This window comes from Onychostruthus taczanowskii, unplaced genomic scaffold, assembly GCF_017590055.1.
Source record: "Onychostruthus taczanowskii isolate IOZ18803 unplaced genomic scaffold, ASM1759005v1 scaffold1, whole genome shotgun sequence".
NCBI lineage: Eukaryota > Metazoa > Chordata > Aves > Passeriformes > Passeridae > Onychostruthus > Onychostruthus taczanowskii.
The window spans coordinates 16188957-16208319 of NW_024496525.1; the positions used below are offsets into that span (position 1 = coordinate 16188957).

A 19363-nucleotide genomic window follows, 5' to 3' on the forward strand; every position below is an offset into this window, starting at 1 on the left:
AACAGATAGATACGCTCCACAGAGGTTACAATATTTCTTTCTAACTCCTGGTCAATTATGTTCTCCTCTTTGCGTAGTAGTACTCCAGTGCTCTTTTGTTTTGGTATAACTAAAAAAACAATAGCCTCTTGTAAGAACCTTCCTTGTTCCATTAACTTGCTAATGATTTCAATGGAAAATCAAAATAATCTCTCTCGACAGAAAACCGCTGGCATACAACTTTATCCGGGGGGAAAAAATAAAACAGCAGATAAAACAAAGGAAATCTGCACTACATTAATCAAAAATGCTATTACTTTTGGAAAAATGTACTTGCTTTCAAATTTGCGGCTCTCATACTGGAAGGCGCTGAAGGAGTCGGAGTGGCTGTCTGAGCTGATGAGGTCACTGCTGCCCGCGCTGGCAGGCGATGTCCACTCGGAAGGCACACCTGGGTCATCCACAGGACGCATCTGGTTCTGCTTGTTCAATATATCAGGAAGGTCTTTAGGAACTTCCAGGCTGCCAGGGCTGCTTCCTCTTCTTGTCACATTCTAAACATTGAAGATACATAATTATCTTACAATCTTGGGTGGTTTATTTACATAAAATGGAAAAAACAGTCCCACATTTGGTGAAATCAGAATGTAACAAACCGTTCTTAAGTACCTAAACCAGAAATTGCTATCATTCTAAATACCAAGACTTTCCAAACCCCAAATGAAGAACCTATGTAGCCACAGAATTTCATAAATACAAATTTTATCTGCACAGTGGATTTTTGGACACATATTGTAAAAGTCTGAGACTCAGAGCAGCATGGGCCACATGGTAGGTAAGACATGAGAGAGCAAAATAGTTAAAAAGTACATTACATCTAAATAACTAAAGAAAACTTGCAAATCATGATTTCAGACCCAATGGCCTATAGGCCACCACACTATAATCAAAAACTTAATTTATAGAAGGAGCAAATTAATTTATTAATTCTTGCATTGATCATCTTATGATTAAAATACCACACCAGTACTGGTTTGGAACACAAAAGACTACATATAACAGAAGTAAGGCATGCAGATTTGCTCATTTACAAGTAAGGTGGTGGCCTATTTGAAGTCTTTCTTTAAGGCTTTTTTTTTCCACAGACAGCACAGTTTGCTTGAGAAAGAGATATCGAAGTAGAAATGCCGTTTTATGAAATGGCTTGAAATTTGTATGCATTATGAGACTAAAGATGCCTTCCTTTTACAGCAGGCCCAGTCAGTTCTGCATTCTTTTACTACTCTACTACTAATTTTAGGATAACTCAGACTAATAAGCTTTTCATGATATGGTTTTAGCATTCAATTGATAAAGAAATCTAAAATTAATCTTAGTAAGTTGGTACTATTTTAAGGAGGCATGTCTGTTGTGTGCTAACTGAAAAAAATGAGCAATAGTTTTGGTAGTTTCAGTATTTACTCAAACTTATCTCAGCTCTTTTCTGCTACCTGAGGAAAGTATTACTTCTCCAAACAAAGAGTAATCCTTCCCTTTCTTCTGGAACCAGATGTGATGATTTCTGGTTTATTAATTTTCAGACTAAGTTAACCTTTTTCACAGACTACAAGTTAGCATTTTGTTGTGCAACTCAAGACTTACTAACAAGAATACTTTGTGCCAACAATCAAGTTTTATAAGCATGAGTTCAACACAAAAGAGAAAAAAAATATACATATGGACAAACTCCATATTATAAAAGATGATGAAAAATAATCTTTTAATAACTTTGAAGAATCTTCTTCTGTCCCTTCTTGTCACCAACTTCTCTACTGACAATTTTCTATAGGAATATGTCTTACAGGAGCATGTCTTCAAATGACCTTGAAAACTTTAAAGAAAAAGGAACTAAACCATTTTGAAACAGTATCTTTAAATTGTTACCCTTTCTGTTCTTAACTTGCAACTTTTTTTTTTAGTATTTTCCCTTTTTTATTACTTAATAAGCACTTAATTCTTCAAATCAGTTGTCTCCTTCTGTAAGCACTCAACAGTAACCAGAAATTCTTAATTTAAAATTGATTAAAACTTATTATGAATGCCATTCCAAACAACATGATGCTTTTGGAAAAGTGTAAGAAGGCAGCAAATGGAAAGCTGATTTGATTAGAAGAGCACTATTTACAAGAAATTATTCAACACTTGGAAGTGAAATACAAAAATAAAGAAAAATATATATTTGAACAGTTTTGTGGTCTGTTGCATTGACTATACCTATAGAGAACAGTACTGTACTACAGCATGTTACTCAATTACATGCCATGCTGAGGACTGTAAATTTACATTTAAACTAGCATTCCGAAAATGTCTATGTACAGGCAGGCATCTTTGCAGGTGCAATTTAGGCTGCTTCATTCAATGAGACTATTCATCTGACACTAACTTCTACATTGCTTCCACGATGAAGATTCAACAGATATGAAAACACAAATTATATACAATGATAAGAATCTATGCCAAAGGCAAGGAATAATTAAGCAATATTCTTAATTCTTCATAAAAGCCACAGAAATTCTTTTTAGTGAACTGATTTATCATGTCATTGACAAGTTCACACATATACGGAGACTTAAGTATTGAAGTGTAGCAAGTTTAAAGGCTTACCAGTGCATTACCACTGCGGAGTCTCTCAGCTATAAATTCATCCATGAGGTCAGGAACATTTGTATTGCTACTGCCAATATCACTATCAATAGGGTGCAGCTTTTGACTCATGTCCTCTCTATTAGCTAAAAGCAAATGAACAACCATTTATAGTAAAGAACACATCAAGACATTTTCAAAACAAAATGTAACAAATGAAAAAAAACTGCTAGTTAACAGAAATTCAAAAATCAAAATTGCCAAACATGCATTTGAAGAATGTCCCTCTTTTAAAGCAGATTCTACTTTCAGAATTAGTATGGCTTCTTCTTCCCACTAAGCAGGGGTTAGTTGATTTCCAATTCCACCTTTAAGAGCAGGAAGCTTATAGGTAAGCACTACTCAAAGTTGTTAATGCTTGTTTTAAGGATAAAGCATATGTTCTTCCTCCATATCACAAGTAAGTAACAAATTCTAAAAAAATTACGATTTCTTCAGGCTCCTTCTTCATTGCATTCCTAATGAAAAGCCATATAGTGAAAAAAGTAAACTAGGTTGTAATAGATACTAATGACAAATGGCAATGTGGCACTGTATACAGTTAGTATGAATAGTGCAAACAAAATGTTACAGAATAAAATTACATGCTAATACATGGAATGAAAGTTCTAACTCTAGATGATCAATGGTTATGAGCAATTAATGAAGTTCACATTATTTACATATTTAGCTGTGGCTGTTACACCTGACTTTATGATATCAGCCTTTAAAATCTTCAAGTTATTCCAGTTCATGTTCTCTTTATACAATTTTTTCCCTCAGTGTCATCTCTCATGAGACCACAGTGCAGTTTATTCTAACAATGAGTTTCTGTTAAATGTTGGATTTTAAATAACAAGTACTTCTAAAATTGGTGCTTCCTAAATATGACTTTTTCAGAAGTCTAATTTCTGAAGAGCAGCAAATAATTTTTATGACAGTACTGCTCTCAGGTGCTGTGCTTACAGAGACTGCCCTCAGGTGGCATTAACATAATGATGCAGGATACATTGCAGAATCCTCTGTTAATCATGCCAGCATAACAATGGGAAAAAAAGAAAACCTGCATTACTGCTGAAAGTTAATTTATTGTTCATTTATGGTTATTGTTCATTTATGGGAACTAAGACAATGTATATTAGAGTTGCAGCCTTCTTTTTTGATCAGTCCACAGAGGTCTCATAATTAGCAGGTGAAAGACTATCACAAGACCTTTACAAACATCCAAGATTCCAAGAAAAAAAGAAAGTAATGGAAGATGTTGCCAAGATTTAACTGCAGCCATTTGGATGAATGAATATAGGAAGGCCTATGACATGTTTTGAAACAGACTCAAACAAAACCTTATGATTAGACTCAGAGAACTGTTGTAATGAAATCATTCCAGTAATAGCAAATTGCTATTTCAGACTATTAAAAAAAATATCTAAAATTACCTCCAAATGTAAATTTGAGGGGCTTTTTTTTGGTTTTGTTTTGGAGGAGGAAAAGGAGGAAGAGGATGAGGAGGAAGAAGAAAACACACTAAATGAACCAGAAATACAATTAGTTCAACCTAGTTGGTTGGGAGCCAGGTCCTTCTGACAAATGAAAACTACACTCAGAGTGGAATAACATATTCTGATAAAATATGCATTGCCAATACTTCAGTAGGCTTAATTTGAAGGCTCTGCAATGTAGATAAAAATTCAAAAGTCTCAAGGCTTAATCCTTTATTAGGTCATTTACTGTCTCTTCCTCTTCCCTAATCTGATGATCTTCAGCAGAAAAGAGGTTCAACTAAATATCTTGAAAAGGAAAATTAGTAATTTAAAGTACGTAAATGTAACTTATGCTGGGAGAAAAATCAGCTGGCTATAGGCGCATGCATAACCAAACAGGGAAAGCAGTGATCATCCCAAAGCCTTTTGATTGCTTATCAGAGCTTGCTTCACTTGCATTAAGCCAAACTGGTGCTGCCTTTCTCCTTTTGCGCTCTGCACACTGTTAGTGCTCACCTGCAGCTTTCCTTCCAAAATAGCCCATTACATGACTGTACAGATCCCTCAGTGGAGCCTCTGCTGGCATTCTGTTCTGCCTCTGTGGGGAAACATTTGCCTTCGGCTTCGAAAGAGCATGGACAACAGTTTTATAAACACCACCCAGGGAGCCCTGCTGTTGTGCCGACTCCTGACCTGATGTTCTAAAGGCACTACGACATTGGAACTGACTAATGGCAAGACCTTCTTTCTGCAACACAGCTGCTTGAGTTTCTGCAGATTCCTTAACTTGCTTGCTGCCAGCTGAAGCAGTGTTGACTGCCTCTAGATGCCTATATATTCCAGGTCTAACCAGCTCTGTGGCAGCTGATGAGCTACTGCTTGCACTGGTACTGCTGTTGCTGCTACCACTACTGCTGCTACTGAAGCCACCAAGTTTACGAAGTCTTGCTTTCCAAGCAGCCTCTTTGTTCTCAAGAGGATTGTAAAACTGAACCGATTCTGTAGATGGCCTAAAAGTAACATGAACGCTGTTTCTTTTTTTAGTTGTTATTTTCATGATTTTGGCCCTATGAGTTACAGTTTCAGATATACTTCTTTTAGCTGGTGCCAGTTTGCTTGTGCCTGTGATGTGAGGCATTTGAGGATCAACTTGTGCTTTAGGAAGAATTTTCTTTGCGTGGACAATACGCGAGTTGGTCACTTTCTCATTAAACTGGACACTTTTATGCTTTTCAGCTACCGGTGCTTCCACAACTAAATCTACATCAGTTTCAGTGGCTGCTTGCCTATATAGATATCTCTTCCCTTCTTTGCTGCTAGGACTACTGGACCCATGATCAAACACGCTTTCATATTGTTTATCAATATCTAACTGTCTGGCTTTATTGAGCGCTTGATTTTTTGTAAAAAAGTCTACTTGAGTAGGTGCAATACTACTCATAAAGCCACTTGGGTTTTGTTCTAGTTGCAGCTCTGTGTTATTGGCTTTTTCTGCAACAGTGTTGCTAGTTGTGCATTGACCAGTCTGATCTCTATTTTCTAATCCATCCAGTGGTAATCTATCGTTCCTACTTACTGATGTATCAACTTCATGAGCAGAAGCCTCAGATTTATCTATCTGAAAGTTACCGCAAAGTTCTTCTTTTTCTTTAATAAGATATTCTCTCAGAGAGGAAAGGAGATCATCTTCACCTTCAAGGTCAACATACTGGTTTTGTTCAAAGGCAGTGTTTGCAAATTCTACCGGCCCTATTAAATGACAAAGATGGTCATAAATACTATCCCCAACTTCCAAGGAGGACTCTCTGCTATTTGTATCAGTGATATGACTTTCAGTGGATCTATGCATTGAAGAGGTCTCAGTGGAATTCTGTAAGCTTGGAGCATGATGGGATGAACTGTCAATGACAGGAACTGCACCTTTGGCTCGTTCAACTGCGAATGGTTCCAGGATGTCAGAGGTGCTGCTGCTTCGTGGCAGTGGCTGTTCTTCATTTAATGCACCAAAAACTTCACTTGGAGCATCCTCACTCTGAGAAAAATGTCTGACTCGAGGTGGACGTGGAAGAATTTGAGCATCGTCAATGTCTGTAGGAAAAAAGTATATGTAACATGCACCAAAATTTACATATAGAGACAATATATATCTACCACTACAACCTAATGATGTGAGTTTAAAAGCCAGAAAAATTCAGAACCTTGTTTTCTTAGGTACAACAAAAACACTTTTTTCAATACTAGAGTGTTAAAAACACACGGACATAATATCCAGTACAGAATGCAATATAAATGAGTTAGACCATCAGAACACAGTTTTAAATGTTAACATGCATGAGACCAAACAGTGAGGTCATGGAACATTTGGAAATACAGTTAAAGCTAGAGCTGTGCCAATAAGTTCAATAATTCAACCAATATTATTCCAGCTAGTTTCTTCAGGAAATGGTTATTGGAATACAAATGAGCTCAACAGCACTACTCCCTTTAGTGGAATTTACATCTTCAGAAAAATGGGCAACTCCAAAGAGAACAAGGATGTTTTTTGGAAAATTGGGGTTGTCTGTTGAAGTGGCAAATCATTAATTAAAATATGTATATATGTATATGTGTGTATTTTGATAGTGTATCTCTAAGGACTAAAGCTTTTAAACGACACGCAAGAGCTGGCCCTAAAAAATAAAAAGATGACTATACATAACAGACAATTGAAAGATAAACTCTCCTCCCCCAGAAGAATGTTTTGTCCCTCATCTTCAAAATATGAAACTAAATACCTAATGAAGGCTTACCTACCCCTCTTCTTCCAGTTTTACTCTGGCAAATGTAACATTTATGAGTATTACAGAATTAAGTACTCTGATACCAAAAAACATCCTGCAGCCTCACAACAGCCAACGTTAAAGTAAACCCACTTTGTGTATGAAAAGGATATAATTTGTTATTACCATTTAAATTAGTGATTCCTTGTTTCTGTTGAGACTCTTAATATGTTAGTGTCACTAAAAATCAGTTAACTGTAATGAAACCTGCAGTTCCAACATGGATCACCTAGGAATTGTACAGAAGTATCTTCAGCTCATTTCACATCATCCACAAAAATAAAGAACCTTCATGCATCTCTTCAGATTTCCTACTATGTTATAAGAACACTATATACTATCGAATTATCACTGTAGGCAAGACTAAATATCCTTTACAGATGAGTAAACTAACTGCTATCCCTTCCAGTCCTTTTATGAGATAAGCACTTAAATAGCAAGGTAAAACCAGTTTACTTAATTTTCTGCTGGTTTCTTTTTGATAGAATCTTTTATTCCCTAGATTAATTTTTTATTACCTAGTACTTAAAAATTGTAGAGATGCTTTCAAATTCAGGAATAACAGTAAATAGCTTAAATGAACACCAGCAAGAGTTATTTGACACAATAAACAGACTTACCTTGTTGTTCTATCTAGATGATTTAACTTCAGGACTGCAACGGTGAATTCACTTAATATCAGAACAAAATTTAAGTCTCTTCACCTCCCCTAACTTTAATGTGTTACAGTTAAAATAAAGTAACTATGTATGTAATTACATTTTAAAATATTTCTATTATTACTAAATATTATATATAAATATAACTGAGTATTTAATGTATATTTCTCTATATATATTTCAGCAATATTGAATATTGATAATCTGAAGTCCCCTTAAAACCTGTTTTGAGCTGCTTACACTTTTCTGACAATGTTAGAGATGGAGCTGCATGTTCTCATATTCTCCTTCGGAACAAAGCACATAAACCAGATGAATGAGATACGTCCATATTTAACTAAATATGTGTTCCAAGAAGATGAAAAGTGCTATTTCCATGCTCAATTTTACAAAGAAGTTAAAATTTGAGAGTAACAGTTTGACCTCATACAAAGTTTACTGAACTGTAAAGAAGCTGTTAGACAGGAAATTGAGAGAGATCTATATTGGAAAAAGAGAACAGGCATCCAAGCTATCTCAGAAAATAAACATGAACTGAAAAATCATCGAATACAGCACAACCTATTATTAATTTTCTCTTCAGCTTTGATAAGTGACGAACTTCCCATCATTGTTCTTGTTCAACTTACTACTAACTGCATGAATTAACACCCTCTGAAATGAATCATGTCTCTCTCTAATTGAAACTGTTATTTCAAACTCCCTACTGATTTAGGCACGGATTAACAGAAGTTATGCTAACGTAGTCTCAAGCTATTTCTTACAGCTGTAAAGAAGGGACCATAGGATTCAGTCAAAAGTATGGACGATGCTATATATGAGATTGATACATGCAACTATGATACAGTGATCTCATCTTGAGCTCTCAGTATGCATTTTTCAGATCGATTATAAACTCAACCTTATCTAAAGCAGCAGCCTAGAAATCCCATGCTGCGCATGCATGCAGTGATCATGACCTTCTAGGATGTTAAAAATAATCAGACAGAGAACTCACAATGCACACAAAGCAGCTCCACACATTGAAATAAATTCAGCTAGATTCATTTCAATGTTGATCCAGAATTAATTTTAGGTGCTCACATATTCATGACAAGCACATACAAGTACACATCTTCAGACAAACATGTGCTTGCACCAATATAGATTCCTTTTTTGTAGAACGGGAAGAAACTAAGGAAATGAAAAATGTTATTGCAATACCAGCACTGAAAACACAGACAATATTTAAAAACCCAAATGAACTGCTCCTTCACAACCAGGGCTCACCCTTGCACACAAGTGTACAGTCAGACTGGGACACCCAAAACTCCCATGGGGTTTGTGTGCCAGCAGGCTGACCCTGTGTATCTGACCCTGAGTACCCTTAGGAGAAATACTGCCCTGATTCCTCACATGGTACAGTACGGAAAAGATTGTAATTGGTACATCTGGCCAACCTCACACAATCACTACTGTCCTAAGTCAACCTTGACTCTCCTTTTGCTGCTAGAAGGCAGAAAGAGAAGACAGGTTTTCAGCATCAAGTGTGAGATACATATGCTAAAACGATATACATAGATAGATATACATACTCATGGACAGACACATTCTGACAAGACAGCATGAGTGCTAATGGAAGATCCCTGCATAACACTGGGGCAGGTTTATATTTCATCATGCAAAGACTGCTTGGGAAGTGGAGAAAAAATAACATGTTTTGCTTCTTAGCTTTCAATAGTTGGGTTTTTTTTAAAGAGAACACAGGCATTCTGTGAGTTTCTGGGATTAAAGAATAATTACATCCATACTGACATTACAATTATGATTTCTTTCTATTTCATCTTAATGATTACTGAATGATTTGGGAGTAAGGTTTAAATGCATAATATGAATCTCCCATTCATGTTAATACTTGACTCTTTTAGTCCCAGTAGATAAGGAAAAATCTCCCACCCACAACTAATTAGTTTGCCCACTGCTTCTAGGAATCTTGCCTACACTTCACTGACACTTTTTTCAGGTCTTGTACCTGAAAATCCCCAAGTGTTACAGAATAAATGGTCATTTCCCTAGTTATCTTGTAAATGTGTAAGACTGGATTTCTTATGATTCTCACAGGCTAAAGGAAAGTTCTTTTTAGAATTATTGCAGATTTGCAATAGATATACTATACTAAATCACTTTATTAACTAAACACTGTAGAGTATAAATCACTTCCACTTTCTAGACACTACTTGAAAAGTTGCAAATATTCTGCACATGGAAATACAGCATAACTGAAACTACATGAAGGAAATATAATCTTAGGAAAATCATCCTCTATGATACTATATGACTGGATGCCAATAGTGAACTTCTGCAACATATTTTATCAACCTACTGATTGATCTTCAAATTATGTCCCACAAATTATACTAAGGTTTTCTGCCTTACTCTTGAAAATTAATATAGAGTACATAAGGTAAAAGTTTGGTCATAAATGCTTTCTGTTAGACTACCTGCCCAGATTCACCAGTGTTCAGTTGGTCCACCTCTCAATGATGAGTTTCACAGCTAAAAAGAAGCTGAAAACTACTTCCAAAAACTTAATATTACGCAGCCTGTTATTCTGGAATAATTTGAAATGCCCTCTACTTCAGGTTGTGTTGGATTATAAAGTAATACTGGATAACAGGGATATTCTTATAATCCTGTAACAAGAGGAACAGCTGTCACAACTAGCTAAACATCATTCATTACCTAGAACACGCAACAGAAACAATTTGATTCCTTCCCAAATTACATGCTGTACGTCTGGAAACAGAGGGCTTTGAGAAAATAATATATTTAATGTAAGAAGAAAAGGCAATAAAATGATAAAGCTTCATGTTTAAATAAAAAAGGGAAGAAGAAAGAGAGCACAATTAAAAATGCAGAAAATTAAAAGAGCAAAGTGCACTCTGATCCAGTGGACTGTGTTTCTCTTTCTCTGCTGCTTCCCCATCAACACTCTAATAACTTGTTTTTTTCACTAGAGCTTTTTAGTTTTCTGACAATGTTCAAGATTCTTGGGCACATCATGAAGCTGCTGCAACACTCATTTGTTTGAGAAGACATCAAAATCAGGAAGGGCTTAGGACTTTTTCAATATTAGAAGTGCAACAGTTTGTAATGTCACTTTACTTTTATAATTGCATTGGTCATGCAGTTTTTGGATTGTATGAGTATCAACATCAAGAAAAATAGAAGGAGAGCCAGCAGGTCTGGGACACATTAAAAGTAATATGCAAGCCAGGACTTTTCAGGAACATGGATGATAAAACTGACTACAAAAGTATTTTGTTTTGTTTAAGAAAGAGTAATTAAGTATCAGTGATTATGTGATGAATTAGTATTTCACTGTGAAAGCTCATAACCCTTCTGTGGGTGTTCTTAAGGTCTTCTTTAAGCACTGACAATTTCCAACATCGCTATGGCCAGGTAGGACACATTTTCTAATGGGTTGTTTAGGTACCATTATTATAAAATCTCTATCTTCTAAGTTATAATCACTTGTATCTCAGAAGAGATAGTCTTTGCACTCAGACTTTTATTATTTATTACATATAATTTGTATTTTATTAAATTTTGTTTGTGGTGTCAAGAACTGTATTCAAATACTTTGTAATTGTTCATTGTCAAAGTCTGGTCTCTCTAGAGTGGGTTCTTTTGAACTTTCCTGATTTTTCAATAATGTTTTCAGGCTGAATACTAAGGCATCAAGTTTCTGTTTCACAACAAGAATTTTGTGACATGCGACACATGACAAAATACAATTATGAAGATACAGTTCTTGGTACTTCTTGGGTAACAAAGACAGGCAGGAGAGACAGAAAAGAAAAAAAAAATTTATAAAAATATTATTGCCATGAAGTCCCTATATTGTATGCCATTTTGATTATATATAGTCCTCAAACTGTGCTTTCATTTTTTTTTTCCATGCATTGATACAAAGGCATAATCAGCCGTAACACATTACTAATTTATATGTGTGTAATATCTGGAAAAATTACTTTATCTGAAAACATGTATTTTAGAAGTCTGTGCTCACTCTAGTTGTTGAATCTATTTGTTCAAAGAAAAGTATCCAAAGTAAGCTACTGTTCAACTTGTAGCCAACCACCCTGCTGGACCAAACAGAATGTTGAGGAAAACCACAGTCCGAAAAAATTGATCATTTGGAAAATAACACCAAAACATCACACGAGAATTCCACACTACAGATTTTTTTTTTTCATGTTTTTATATAGTAATGAAAACCAGGCATACTCTAAAGGATATTATATGATACCATATTCTTTTTTCATGGGAGCTAAAGTGTATCACCATGGTTGTTCACACAACATCTATGACACTGAATTAAAAAAATTTACACAGAAGGATGTAAATGGCAAATCAAAGTAAAATTTCTTCCTTTCCCTCCCTCACTCATCAAAAATAAAAATTTTAGATTAGTTGTACTCTCTGGTAGACAGATATTGTATTACTGCTTACCAATAAATTGGAAAAGCGGAAAGATTTCTCAAATTTTCTTTTATGATAGCAAACATTGGCACAGCACTAACTTCTAACAGTTCCAGAATGAATTGTAAAATGGCATGGTATCTTGCAAAACTCAAAATATTAATTCTTAATCTCTTCCCCTCTCCCACCATCCCCAAAATATTTTTACTTTGAAAAATTTAATGGTTTAGCAGAATTTGAAAGCAGAAGGTTTAAAAAAGTGATAAAGGGGGTGCAGAAATTAGCAGAGGTGGCACTACCTGAAAGCTCATCAGAAAGGGGAGTGAGAACAATATCAGGCAAGAAGGGTTTGGAAGTATGGATCAGAACAGGAGCACTTTTAGCACTGCGTATATAGGCCGATGGCAGAGCACATTCACCAATGGATCGGCTTCTCATGGCTTTAAAAAGGAAAAGAAAGAAGTGGGGAAGGAAAAAAGAAGAGTGACTATAATGAAAGGCTTGTGTCACAGAAAAAGCAGCAACAGAGAAAACAAAGATAAAAAGGAAGAAAGTTCAAAAATTAAAACATTTCAGCACGGCAGATATTGGCAGAGCTGTAAGAAAGAAAAAAATCAGTGGACACATAAGACATTCTGAGTTTTCAACTTTTATGTAAAGCAGCAACAATGCCTTTATTGTGACGATTACAGAGATTTTGCATTTGAAATCAAGAAGCTAATTAACACATTTTCCCACTGCATCAGGGGTTGAAAAATCAAAGTTAAAGTTACTCCACAAGCATTCTGAATTTGATTTTTTTTTTAACAGGAAAAGTAACTTGTACTACATTTCAATGTAGTTTCTAGTTTCCTTTGATTTTATCCTGAAAATGCATCTCTGTATCACACATATGCCCATACTACTGAATTCATGCTCTCCAAAAGAGATTCAAAATCATAAGGAGAAAATTATCAGTTCTGTGTGGAGAAATTTGCAATAAAGCTTGTTATAGTTCCACATTAAAAATTAAAAGACTGAAGTGAAGTGTTTTAACAATAAAAAGCATTAATTTTTTTTTTTATCCATGGGGTCTGGCTTTTAATTGATACTGGATAAATCTTGCCAAACCGATGTTTATTCACCTTTTCATATCTCACATCCTGCCAACAGTCCTACAGAATACAAAATGTACATAAGAATTGTGGTATTACAATCAAGGTTATATCTGCAGCTTTTCTAATAGATTTAAATGAATCTTGGACATTTGCTTTTCTCTGTCAGAGTAAGACACAGCAAGAACTAATACTGCATTCAACCTCAAAGTACTCTAGAAGTTCTTAAAAAAGTAATATCCTATGCTTCAAGTAGCTTCGTTTCATACTGTTGTAAATTTGCTAACTTGTTTTAAAATTATTGCTGATAAAATTCTTTAAGGAAAATTCAGAGTATCTAGCATAAATATTGCCACTGCAATACTTAATCAGTCTGAATTTTTCTCTCTATATCTATTTTTTCAAAACAACACAGACTTAGGATCTTGGTGCTCCTGATCTGCATGGGAATCAAATGTACGTGAATGGAGTGCAGTGAAAGTTGAGCACATCACGCTTCAAAACCAGGTTAAAGAATAATTGCTAATAATAACATGCAGGTAACCTGGGTAGGTCACATTGAGCAGAAAATACGTTTGACAAATGCAGCACAACTTAAGTGGAGTTCTAAATTCAGTTTGAAAAAACAATTCAGAAAGACAGACCTTTTAACACTGCTCTAGTAAACTTTGTATGACAGAAAGTATTTTTTTTAAAAGGGTAATTATGTGTAAGGCTCTAGTATCAGTTTGATTAAGAGATACAGTAATAAAAGGATATAGTTATAGTTAGATGCATATCGTTCAGCACTGTGAATCTTACAATGAATGTAGGCAAGAGAAAAATAAAAACCACACAGTAAATATCAAGGATCTTTTCCAGGCTAAATTATCTAAATAAATCAAGCTTTTGATATTGGATACTGTGTTGATTACAAATCTTAATATAAAGTTTTTCTTTTAATTTGACTGGACTTTTTTCCACCATATTACATTCAATTAAATAGTTAGGTGGAGGCAGACAATATCAGAACATGTAGATATTTGATAGGTTATAACCTTCCACTGTTGTCTACACAAAAGCAGAACAATAGGTAAGTAAATTCTTTCTGACACAATATTTTTATAGGACCACAACCTGCTGCCTAAGCCAAACTCCTGTATCTAACCTTACAGATTTTTCAACCCATATGCATACCTTGCTTAAAGGCCCTTTCAAAAATTATTTTAAATAAGCTCAAGCTAAAAATGTACAACTGCATATCAAAACAGCTTTGATTTTTATTTGAGTAACACGCACACACACATATTTGGTGCAGCAATAAATGTGTGCTGGCATGACGATGGCTCAAAAAATAGAGGTGCAAAAATGTACACAAAAATGTGTACCACATAAAACAGATGAGAAAGAAACTCCAGCTTTTTCTTACCATAAAATATCCAACATGCACATCCCCCCTACTCAGATATTAAGAGTATATATTACTCTCAATCAAAGGGAATGTAATACAAATCACATATCATGCAATACATTTAAGGTCTGACTCAATTCCAGGCTTAGCTTGCAAACCTAATGATAAACTTGAGGAGAAGATCTGACCAGCAAAGTGTTCTAGATTTTACATATTGTGATTATATTTTTATTATTTGACCCTGAATTTATGGCACAAATTAAGAAGCAGCTGGACAGCTCTCTTTGCACACCAGGGAGGCAGTAACAGACAACTATTTTCAGGCAGTTAAGATATATGTAACATTTGGTAACATTTTCCTCATTAAGATCTAAAAAAAACTGAGGAGTTTGGGATTCTGGTTCTGGCAACTCTTTTTGGATTTATTGTCTTTTAAAATCGTCCTAGCAATGCTGGGATGCTGGGATGCTTGTCCACAGTTGGTATTCTGCAACATTAATAAAGCTGAAATTTTAACTGGTTGCAGTAATGCAAACTTGGCTTATTAATATCAAATATGTAAGATAATTGGAGGAAAGGAACAAAACCATGGAAGCTAAAGTGCAGTGAAACTAAAATCAGATTACTTTGCTGCTAACCAGGTCAATATATAGCTTGATTAGGATAAATTCCAGTCATTTCAAGGCTAACATCATATAAATAGCCATCTTTCAAATTGCAGCAAAACAAAAGCATTAATAAATTGACCAAACAACATAACCTTCTGACAGAATATCTGAAATATTAACAATTTGTGAAGGAGAAATTTTAACATGAGCTTTATCTTGTTAAAACAATTAAGATTTAAAACAAAACCACCATTACACTTAATCACAGACTACAGAGAAGCAGAAATTACATTTTAAACATCTGTGATCCATGAGGAAAACTAGGTGCTGTCAGCATGAGATACAGGAAAAGCTGTGTAGCATTTGAATATGCAAAAAAGACAGGAAATTTTGGAGTAGGGAATTAATTGTGCTGTAAAGCATACAGGGATAACTTCCCTCATTTCTGTATGCCTTACGGCACAATTAATTCTCCCACATAAGAGCCTTAGGAGAGAAAAAAAATTAAAATGGAGAATTTTGAGGAATAGTCAAATAGAAACTTTGTCTAAATAACCTCTGTGACTTAAAAAAATTAACTTCAAATATTTTTGGAAAAAGAAAATCTTAATTTCTGAAAAGCTAGCACAATTACATATTCAACTGCTGATATGCATCCCAAATTTTTAAAACTGTCAGAATGTACCTACTTCCAAGAAGTATCAGTGAAGCAACAGCACACAATAACCAAAGTCACTACTACTATAAAGATAGCAAAAAAGTAAGAGATATTCCTTAAAAGGTTCTTCTTTAAATACAAAATTAGAACCAGCTTAACTTTCCTTCATGTAAGCAATAGCACTGAGATCAAGATGAGACAACAGAGTAAAGAAATTTGTAGTTCAGTTCCTGTTAACATAATCTAAGAAAATCATATGAACACAAATGAGTCTTCTTTTGAGGAGTTCACCTAAAGCATTGTTCAGTATAACTCATTTATAACACAGCAAAGAGTACTTGCAAGTAATAAAATTCAGAAATAGGTGACTTCAGAAACTGAGAATTGCACACATCTGTCAGTCTTTCATTATTGCAATATTCAGGGTAGAGTAAAAGACAGCACATTTAATAAACTATGCAGACTTATGAATATTTTCCCCAGTTTTCTTCGCACAGTTTGAAAATACTCAACCCATCTCATGCAGTGTATGAAAACACACACTTAAAAAACCTTCTCTTACCCACCTATCAGCACCATAGCTCAAACCACTCAGCTTTTTTCTCCTTCATACACATAGTATTATTTTCCAATCCAGCTTAAGCATGTGATCAAGTTCATTAAGAATTAATATAGCAACTGCATTACTTTCATTTTCAATAACTGTAATTCTAGTAAACACAATCTATTCAGCTACCCTCAAAGCACATAAGGCTGCATAATTCATGCTTTAACTAATGTGCACATCATTATAGATAATACACCTTTGTGGAAAGAAGCCATCCACATTGCTACAGAAGTCAGTTATTAATGCCTTAGCCTTTCCCAAACGTCACTTTTCTCAGCTCCTACAGGATACTTACCAACTGTTTTCTGCCGTACTATGCTCCTCGCCTTTTCCGTTCCCGGAGAGCCGGTGGTTGTAGCGCTGCGCTGTCTCATGGGCGCCTGTCCAGGCTGGTCACGGCTCCAGCCTCTAGAAAAGGACTTATCAACAGAAGACTTTGGGAATTCATGCCCAACGCCTGCAAAAATAAAATTGCAAATCTATTCACTATTATTCTGCTATCAGATGACTGTAGATGTGTTCTTTCAAAAAAATTTTAAAGCTGGATGGAATAAGTTAAGTTACCAAAGCAAGCATTAATTCAAAAGCTCAGCCAGGACTAACTGAGGGACACTCAAACTTTTTCAGAAATGTTGGTGCTATTAAACTACTGTCATTCTCTTTTCTGAAAAAATGGGCTCACACAGGTAGTAGATACTACATGTAACTTTTCCTTTGCTGCTCCTACTAGATAAGATACACAAAGTAATTAATTTCAAAACATTAATATGGAGGGGATGGGGGGGGGAGGTTTCCAAATAATTTTGCAACATTGAGGAACATAAAAAAAGGATAACATAATTTTACACAAAGTGCAAAAGCAAAAAAAAAAAAAACAGATGATGGGCTCAGAGAACTTTGGAAATTGACAGAAAATACTATAGAAAGATTAAGATGGAACAAATTCAGATTTGACATATATACTGAAACAAATAAACCTCATATGAGGAGCTATCAAAAACAGCTTGTTAAAAAAAAATACTGAAGTAAAGAATATTTGTAATATATTTCCTTAACCGGATTGAGCTCATTAATAATCCAAGCTGACACAATAACAATCATTAAAGGGACATCTCTTTGGAAAAAAGTGAGCTCTAGTCCAACATGTTCATTATTATTGGCAAACAAACAGGGGCAAAGAAATCTGGCATAATTGTATGATATCTATTAATTCCAAAGCTGGACTTGACTCTGCAACTCACATTTAGCAATGGAGGCTTTCTCTGAAACTTTGTCACTAAAAGTTAACATAAACTTTCCTCATGTTGCTCAGATGATTCAAAATGCTTTTAAAAGTATATATTTAAATAATTGTACACATTCTTACCCTATACTAGACTGTTCTTTCCTTTGCTGTTTGGGGTTTTTTTGGCTTTGTTTTTTTTTTGGGGGGGGGGGGTTTGGTTTTGTTTTGGGGTTCGTTTGTTTGTTTTCTTGGTGTTTGTTTTTGTTTGTTTTGTTTTGTTTAACCTGTGTTTTTTTAGTAAGAAAAAGAAGAAAGCTGCGTAGTATAGGAAAACAAAAAATGCATGGTCTGGAACGACCTCTCAAGGGCAACTACAGAGAGATGTATTTCTGCCTAGCTATCACACAGCAGAAACCAAAACAAAATGCTGAATAGTGACTCTGCTTAAGATGAGGCACAGAAGTATGTGAAATGTTTTTAGCAAAAAAGAGCCTATAGCAACATCCTCTTTAAGAGAGGGAATCCACACAGGTGGCTTCTTACTGACAAACCCTAAGATAGTACTAGGAAGCACCTTCCCTCAGGTTTGACTGAAGAGAAAAAAAGTAGCCTAAAAATAAGATGTTTTGACATCTTTGTTACACACCCTAAATATAATCCTGCCTCTCAGTAAGAGATCACAATGCACTTTTTAAAGGAGAATATTATCATTATCCATGTTTTACAAAAGTGGAAATGAAGTGATTTCCAATGGTCACAACCAAAAGGTCTGTCTCCAAACTTAGGAAAGAATCCAGGTTTCGCAACTTTCAATCCAGACCTCTCTCCAGGAGGACAAACTTCCTGTCCCTTACCAATTCCAGAACTCTGCCATTGTAAGCAGCCACCTCCTCTTCCCATTTTATTACAGACTATTTTATGCATTTTTTGGAATCAGTTTAAAAACAGGTACCATTCATGGATTACTAAACTATACTTTCTCTTATGTAGCCCACAATGTCTCATTGTAACCAAACCTGTCTTTACAATGGGCTAGTGATCAGTTAGTACCAAACAAAGCCATGTTCACCTTACATTTCACCTTTTAACATTTCAATATTCCAATTGTGCTTGCAGTGGCTTAGTTTTCACCAGCTGAGAAGTGTTTGTTATTTTCAAGAAGTTATGATTGGAACTCAACTCTTTAATTGCTTTGATAAAAGGAGAAAGGCATAACCCACTACAGTGTAACATTTTAGTTTAAATTCAACACACTTTTAAGAACTACATTCCATATGTGCCTATTTGCAGAAATAACACGATCATGTTGTGGCAGTTCTAAAAAGATTTACCTTAAAGAAACCTGAAATAACCAGGGTTATTTCAGGTGATAGAGATGCCTAATTAGGTATACAAAAAAAAGTGAGACCAAAATTGTCCTGTGCCCGATACCAGCTCAAATTCAAATTATGTCCATACAGTGTTGTCTTACCTTTGCCTTTGTGTTTTTTCTGTTTCTGCTCACTTAATTTATCCAGTGGCAGGTCACTGAGGTCCAGGCTATACAAGTTTCTAGCTAATACTTTAGTAAGTGTCTCCATTGTCAGTGACCACTCAGTGGCCAGCTCTTCCCAGTATGTCAGTGATGACATCACAGACAGCAAGTCATCCCAAAGTTCTCGAGAAATGTACACATTTAGATTTGCTTTGATCCAAGCTACTATAAGAGTCTAAAAGAA

General features: G+C 35.1%; 1 protein-coding gene across 14 annotated transcripts in view; it reads right to left on the reverse strand.

Annotated features, from left to right (window-relative positions):
- RALGAPA1 (Ral GTPase activating protein catalytic subunit alpha 1) overlaps window positions 1-19363 on the reverse strand; it is a 130874-nt gene that overhangs the window by 77920 nt on the left and 33591 nt on the right. For 9 of the 14 annotated variants that reach the window (XR_005952573.1, XR_005952562.1, XR_005952533.1 and 6 more), the window contains exons 15-20: window positions 19117-19354; window positions 16716-16877; window positions 12363-12503; window positions 4638-6209; window positions 2623-2747; window positions 317-533 (exon numbers count right to left, since the gene is read on the reverse strand). Coding sequence is in view for 5 of the 14 variants with exons in the window: in XM_041403903.1 (XP_041259837.1) it covers window positions 317-533; window positions 2623-2747; window positions 4638-6209; window positions 12363-12503; window positions 16716-16877; window positions 19117-19354 (2455 nt within the window). In the remaining 9 variants the exon portion in view is untranslated. The remainder of the gene's footprint in view (window positions 1-316; window positions 534-2622; window positions 2748-4637; window positions 6210-12362; window positions 12504-16715; window positions 16878-19116; window positions 19355-19363) is intronic. The other 5 variants (XR_005952605.1, XR_005952598.1, XR_005952581.1 and 2 more) reach the window with 4 other exon arrangements.